The 7826-nt window shown below is 38.0% G+C and overlaps 1 protein-coding gene across 1 annotated transcript; it reads left to right on the forward strand.

Annotated features, from left to right (window-relative positions):
• The first annotated feature begins 6694 nt into the window (after positions 1-6694).
• On the forward strand, positions 6695-7576 carry LOC131923319 (UDP-glucuronosyltransferase 1A7-like). Its single transcript, XM_059278312.1, has one exon. It carries the CDS (start codon positions 6695-6697, stop codon positions 7574-7576), a length of 882 nt encoding a protein of 293 aa, XP_059134295.1.
• Positions 7577-7826: the final 250 nt, after the last annotated feature.

Genomic DNA, 7826 nt, shown 5'->3' on the forward strand with positions numbered 1-7826 from the left:
CACCTCTTGGGAATGTGTGTGTGGTGTTCTTAAAATTGCTTCCTGATGTCTGGGGGTGAAGGCATCTTTAGGGGATACTGAAAAGAAAAATTTTGGTTTAATTGTCAAGTCCTAGGAGAGGATAGCTTTATCATTTGTTGTTCAGTGTCTACCTAATGGGTTTTTTTTTTCAGGATGATTTGTTCTTTTTCTTCAGATGTCTCATATGTACAGTGTTCTTCAGATTCCTTAGCCTTCATTCTCCTGAAAGACAAAAACAAAAATCCTTCCCCAACAATAACTATGGGGATGTTCCCTTTTGGCAAGTTATATCTGATGAAATGAAAAGCATTTGTTAGTTGTATAAGTTAGTTTAAATTGGATGGTCATGCTGGTTGATGAACTATCACTCCTTCTAATTAAGAGGTCTCTCTTGTTCAAATTGAACCTTTATCAATTTTGATGGTATGCATAGCTCTTCTTCTCCTGTATAAACAAATGCAAAACCTCATCCCCAGTGTAATACATATCCTGGTTTCCATTCTGAGGTCAGCACATCTTTAAAGTATATAGGCTGATTTAACTCTATAGTTTTTTTCTTTTATCCAATGTCTCTCTGCAGCTGTTGTTCCTTTCTCATTAGCACTGAGATAATTCAAAGTTAATAGAGCATTATGTAATCTATTTCTGGGAGTTGTTGCTACCCCTTTCTGTTTATTTAGCATATCCTTCAGAGTTCGATTTGATCATTCTGTGACTGCCTGGCCTGTAGGATGGTGTTATATTCCTGTAATATGCTTTATATTGTAATAAGCAAAAAACTCTCTTATTTTAGCAGAGACATATGCTGGAGCACTGTCAGTTTTAATTTGTACAGGTATACCCATGATGGCCATAACTTCTAGCAAATGTATAATTATAGAATCAGCCTTTTCAGAACTCAGAGCATTTGCCCATTAAAATCCTGAATAGATATCAATGGTGTGGTGTGCATACTTCAATTTTCCAAATTCTGCCAAATGAAACACATCCATCTGCCAGATTTCATTCTTCTGAGTGCCCTCTGAGTTACATCCTGCTGGTATTGGAGTCTAATTGTAAAAAGAACAAGTAGGACATTTCTTTATAATTTCCAGCCTCCAGCACCTTTCCTATCAATAGTTTATTGATTTTGTCTTTGCCTTGTACTGGGCGGGCTGGCAAACCCATAAGGGATCAGATGTGAGTTATGCATAAAGGATGCTTCCTATTCCTGATTATATCTTGTAACTGAATAAATAACAAAGTTAATTCTGATTCATCAGGGATAAATTCTGCAGTCTCAATATGTAAGACTACTCTTTCAGCATACTGAGAGTCAGTAACTATGTTGAGAGCTTCCAAAAAACCCATTAATACAATTAGAATAGCATATAATTCTGATTTTTGAACTGAATAATAAGAACTTTGAACCATATTACTAAATTTTCTGAATTATAACCTGACTTTCCTTGTTTGTTTGTATCTGTATAACATGTACGAGCTCCAGCTATGGGTGTTTTCCATACAATGTGAGGCAAAATCTAATCAGCTCTCTTTATAAATTAAATTCTATCACTTTGGGATATTTGTTGTCAATCTTCCCCCCAAAAAATACTGCAAGCTCCTTGCCAAGGTTCACTTTCTGCCCATAATTTGTCAATTTCATCATTAGATAGAGTTACAACAATTTCTGCTGGGTCTATTTCTGCTAATTGATGAATTCTCAATTTTCCTTTTAAAATCAAGTCAGAGATCTTTTCCACATAAGTTTTTTTTTTCGGTTTTAACTTTTTACTCTGTTTATTTGGTAGCAATATCTATTCCAATGTAATATCTTCCCTCTGCATTAAAATTCCTGTAGGAGAATGCTTAGAGGGTAAAATAAACAAAACAGAATCAAGCTTTGTATCCATGTGATCCACATGTGCATCCTGTATTTTCTTTTCCACCAAAGCCAATTCTCTCTCAGCTTCAGCTGATAATTGCCTTGGACTGTTTAAGTCCTTGTTGCTCTCTAAGGTTTGGAACAGTTTATCATTAATTTTTTACCCCAACAGTAGTCCATAGATAGGAAATGTCTCTGAATAATCGTTGAAAGTCATTAAGAGTCCGTAATTGATCTCTCCTATTTCACACCTTTTGGGGTCTAGTTTTTTTGTAGACCTATTTTATATCCTAAATAATTAATAGAATCTCTCTTTGTATCTTTTCAGGAGCAATTTGTAATGCCCAACAAAGCAAAATTTTCTTTATTTCTTCAAACGTTCTTTCTCAAGTATGTACATTTGAATCAGCTAGTAAAATATCATCCATGTAATGATAAATTATAGATTTGGGAAATTGTCTCGATATAACTTCCAACGGTTGTCCTACAAAATATTGGCCCAGGGTTGGGCTATTTAACATTTCCTGTGGGAGAATCCTCCATTGATATTTCTTAAACAACTGAGAATTATTATAAGGAGGCATGATGAAGGCAAATCTTTCTTTGTCTTTTTCTTGTAAGAGTATTGAGAAGAAATAGTCTTTTAAATTGATAACTATAAGAGGCCATGCTTTAGGTAACAGAGTAGACAAAATAATTCCAGATTGTAGAGAGCCCATTGTCTGCATTACTTTGTTAATTGCTCTTAGGACTGTTATCATTGTCTACTTACCAGATTAATTTTTAATAACAAATGCAGGAGAATTCCAAGGGCTGATTGATTCTTCAGTATGTTGAGCATTTAACTGCTCTTGTACCAGCTCTTTGAAGGTCTATAGTTCCTCTGATGTTAAAGGCCATTGCTGAACCCATACAGGTTTGTCTGTTAACCATTTTAAAGGTAGAGCTGTTGGTGTCTTCAAAAGATCATCAGCTGTTGTGCCCTGTTTTTGTACAATCTGGATGGCTGGTGAATGTTCTTTAAAATACTTTCTAATATTTTTCTCAGAAACAAATGTTAGTTTATGGTTTGTATCTGAAGTTGGAGGAATGTTAATCTGGGTATTTCATTGTTGTAATAAATCATAGACCCATAAATTTATAACTATATTAGCCACATATGGTTTTTTTAAAATTTTTTAATTTTTATTTTGCAATACAATTCAGTTCTACATATCAGCCTCGAATTCCCTTGTTCTCCCCCTTTCCACCCCCCTCACCTTACCCCCAGCCCACCCCCCATTCCCACCTCCTCCAGGGCAAAGCCTCCCAAACTTGGGGCCACATATGGTTTTAATTTTCCTCTCTGTCTTCTGTTCCTATACATTCAATTCATCTTGTGGTCTGTTTCACTTGAAATAATGTTCCAGTCCCTAACAGCTGAACATTTCACTCCTGCAGAGTCCAATTTGGATGCCAAAATTCTGGTGCAATTATTGTTACATCCATACCTTTGTCTTTAAGACCCACAATGGTAACGTCATTTATTTTATTTTTATTTTTATTTTTTTTTTAATTTTGGTCTTTGTTCATTTATAGAAGTTTGCCAAAAAATTCACTTTATGGTTTCTCCTGAATATTTTGTTCTCTCTGCTATAGCTATTCTATCACCCTGAGCAGTATAGGTTTTTACAATAGGCATTTGTTTATTTAATTGCTCTGGGAATTGGTTTCTTCTATGGTGGCAGGAAAGGACTGAACTGAATTTGCCATGGGGACCTACAATTGGTCTCTCAGGGAGTTTCCCAAAGGCAAAGGTAAAGGATTATCTTTTCTGTCCCTTGTTGATCTACATTTGTTAGTCCAATATTTGCCTTTACCACACCTTCTGCATAATCCAGAGGGAGGATCATTTTGTTGCCATTCTTCCTTGAAGAAACATTGATTCTAGGGATGCCCTGTTTACAATCCCTTTTTAGGTGACCTTGTTACCACATTTAAAGCATCTGACATTATTATTTTTCTTCAAACCTCTGGAAATCACCTCTCCTATCCATGTATCATCATGGTCATGAGATTCAATATTAATTGTATCTCAGATCCATTCCTCCAAGGGTGCTGATCTTGTCTTTAATGGCCTAATTACCCTTTTGCATTGTGCATTAGCATTTTCAAGAGTCAGAGATTCAATTATTATCTGTCTAGCTTCTGAATTTGGTATCATTTTATTTACTCCTGAAGACAGCCTTTGAAAGAAATCAGTGAAGGTTTCTTTTGGGCCCTGTATAATTTTCATAAATGACTCAATTTTCTTTCCTACTTCTTCAATTCTGTTTCAAGCATTCAAGGCTGCCATTCAGCATAAAATTAGGGTATGGTCATTATATAAAGATTGTCTTTGTATATCAAGATAATCGTCTTCTCCAAGAAGTTGATTTTGCCAGGTGGTGGTGGCGCATGCCTTTAATCCCAGCACTCAGGAGGCAGAGCCAGGTCGATCTCTGTGAGTTCGAGGCCAGCCCGGTCTACAGAGCAAGATCCAGGACAGACACCAAAACTACACAGAGAAACCATGTCTCGAAAAACCAAAAAAAAAAAAAAAAAAAAAAAGGTTGATCTTGGGAAATTTCCATACCTCTAGACCTACTTTGTTGTTTCATAGTCTTAGCCTCCTCTTTCCACCAGGTCCTCCATTGTAACTGTAGACCACCCTCTAAAACAGCTATAACCAAATCTTTCCAGTCTTGAGGGATAATTCTATTACTAGTTGATCACGAGTTTAACATCTGCTTTATAAACAGGGAATGTATGCCATATGAGACTTTAGCTTCCTTGAAACTCCTAAAATCTAACTTTTCCATTGGAGTCCAGTTAGCTCATACACGGCCTTGAGCATTTGGCAGTTCCTGTAAGGTTACTGGATAGATTAACATTGGTTGTTTGAAAGCCTTAGGCTGTTTCTCTGTAACTGTAAAATGCAATGTTGAGATAGGTTCACCTTTAAATTCTTCTGTCTGGGTCTGAACATCTCTGTAATCTGTTTTAACAAGTTCTTCTAAAACTTTTATCTTGGCACTCAAATAACCAATCTTTTTAATGATTAAAACATAAATGACTAAACAAATAATATTCATAACTGACGTTATGTAGATTGCATCAAAATTATCATCTCTTTTAGTTGTTCCCTTTTCAGACTGCCTAATATGTTATCAAACAGAGACCAAATTTCCTCCATTGTAAACATGTTTCCCATTTTTAATGTGGGAAGAATTTCTCTTTTAACTAATTTCTACCTCTGAGCAGTCTTACTTGGCTCACCAAATTTGCCAACAATAACGATTCAGTTGTGAGGCTGACTCCTGTGCATAGATCAATAGAACCCCAAGCAGGTTTCAAAACAGCTACTTAGTGTGTAATCAGCCTGAGATGGGGATCCAGAGAAAGCCTACAATCCACTGGGAGAGAAGAAGTGAAAGAGACTCTGGCCCACATGGGGTGGAAACTCCAGCTATGAGCAACTGAGGCTTAAGTCTGGACCTGTGAGGCCACAGGCAAGTGGCTTTTTTGTGAATTCATGCTACAAACTAGGGCTGCCAGATGTAAGACAAATTGCTGAATGATCTTACTAGTAAATAAAATCCAGAGCCAGATATTGGGGTGAAACTGAGAGATCAGAGAGGCAGAAGGAAGCCAGCCACATTCTTACTGATAGGAAATCCTCAGCCAAAGGGAGATTGTTCCAGTGTCCTCATGCCTTGTATAGCTTTCTGTGTCCTGCCACATTACTTCCTGGGATTAAAGGCATTTGTCTCCACTGCCTGACTCTTTCTCTCATGTAGCCCAGTATGGCCTTGATCTCACAGAGATCCAGATGGATCTGTGCCTCCTGAGTGATAGTGAGATTAAAGGTGTGTTGCTTCTACTGCCTGATCTCTATGTTTAATATAGTAGCTGACTTTTCCCTCTGACTCCCAGATAAGCTTTATGGGGGTGCAAAAATAAATATCACCATGGCCTTTGACCATTGTTCCTAGAGCAACTTAATCTGATTATCATCGTTGAAGGCAACAAGCCTTCAAAGGCTCATCCCTTCATCTTCTGTCTTCTGTCCAGATATCTGTCTAAAAGCCAGGCTCAGAGAGAAAGTCATCCTATCTTGGAAAGGGTGCTGAAATAACAGGAACTGATCTAACACAGAGAATGTTTTCATTTTGACAGGGACAGTGGCGGTGCACTTGGTTTACTAGAGGCCTACAGCAGGGCAAGTCCTAAGGCTCAGTTTCTGTCAGTCAAGACTCCTGAACTCTCAGATCCATGGACTCAGAGCAATGTTGATTTGTCCCTGGTCTCTCCTTTCTGATATAATGTGCCCTTTAGGGAGATATTTGCTTTTCTGTGACCTCTAGCATTCTCTGCCTCTTCTGGGTGACACTCACTGTCTATCTTTCTTAGTTTCCCTTCTAATGAAATACAATTGAGCCTGTGATGGATATAGAAGATCCTTATAAGCAGCTTCTTAATTTTTCTGAATTTCAACATACAAACACATTGTTTCATAATGATTTCAAAACTGGTTCAGCAATAGGTGACATGATCTTTCTGAAACAAAGATCATAAACTTTTTATCTTGAAAACAAATAGGTTTTGGAGCCAATGAAGTTCGTTAATTATTACTCTTTTGGGTAAATCATTAACAATGAGTTTAACTTCACTTGCAAACACACAAATACATGGGTCCACTGCAGTAGGTTTTCACCTGTACTGTTTCAACCAGCTGTATTAGAAGAGCTCAGTCTCATCTGCTGGACTATCCCAGGCTCTGCTTCTCCCATGGCTCCTGTAGGCCTCCCAGCCTCCCTTCCTCTCTGTGTGTGTCTGCTGCTGGCCTCTGGCTTTGCCCAGGCAGACAGGCTGCTGGTGGTGCCCATGGATGGGAGCCATTGGTTCACCATGCAGATGGTTGTGGAGAAACTCATCCACAGAGGGCATGAAGTGGTGGCAGTTGTGCCAGAGGTGAGTTGGCAACTGGGAAAATCCCTGAATTTGACAGTGAAGACGTACTCAACTTCTCACACTCTGGAAGATATGAACCGTGAGTTCAAGTATTTTTTTGACACTCAGTGGAAAAATCCAGAACAAAGTATGGTTTCTTTCCTGACAGGCTCAATCAAACATTTCCTTGAATTATTATTTTCACATTGTAGAGATTTATTTAATGACAAGAAGTTAGTGGAGTACTTGAAGCAGAGTTCTTTTGATGCTGTGTTTCTGGATCCTTTTGATATGTGCGGCTTAACTGTGGCCAAGTATTTGTCACTCCCTTCAGTGGTCTCTTCAAGAGGTATATTTTGTCACTATCTTGAAGAAGGTGCCCAGTGCCCCAGTGCACTGTCTTATGTTCCCAGACTTCTTTTGAAACTCACAGACACCATGACTTTCAAGGAGAGAGTGTGGAACCACATCTCCTACATGGAGGAGCATATATTTTGCCCCCAATCTTTGAAAACTGCTACAGACATTGCCTCTGAAGTTCTCCAGACCCCAGTGACTGTGAATGATCTCTTCAGCCAAGTATCTATTTGGTTGTTACGCACAGACTTTGTGTTAGATTTCCCCAGACCTGTGATGCCCAACATGGTCTTCATTGGTGGAATCAACTGCCAACAAAGAAAGCCGATTTCCAAGGTACGTTATTTGTTGTTTATCACATGAAAAGAGCCCTGGGTTTGGCAAATAAAAAAAGAAATTCTTTACTGAGCTGTAATTTATTATTTATATCACTGCATACGGAATTTCTTCCTGGGTAGTAGTATTGTTTTGTGTCAATTCACTGATTAGGAAACAATTCTGTATAGGTGCCCTATTCATATGTCTGTGTACACCTGTGACATAATTGCCTATACATTCCAAGCAGCAATCTAATTTTAAATATCTATGTATGCCTTCCTATTTTTGTGTGTGT

Source organism: Peromyscus eremicus, chromosome 13, assembly GCF_949786415.1.
Source record: "Peromyscus eremicus chromosome 13, PerEre_H2_v1, whole genome shotgun sequence".
Taxonomy (NCBI): domain Eukaryota; kingdom Metazoa; phylum Chordata; class Mammalia; order Rodentia; family Cricetidae; genus Peromyscus; species Peromyscus eremicus.

Coding starts and splice junctions, on each gene's coding strand:
- LOC131923319 (XM_059278312.1), top strand. CDS start 6,695: ATGGCTCCTGTAGGCCTCCCAGCCTCCCTTCCTCTCTGTGTGTGTCTG.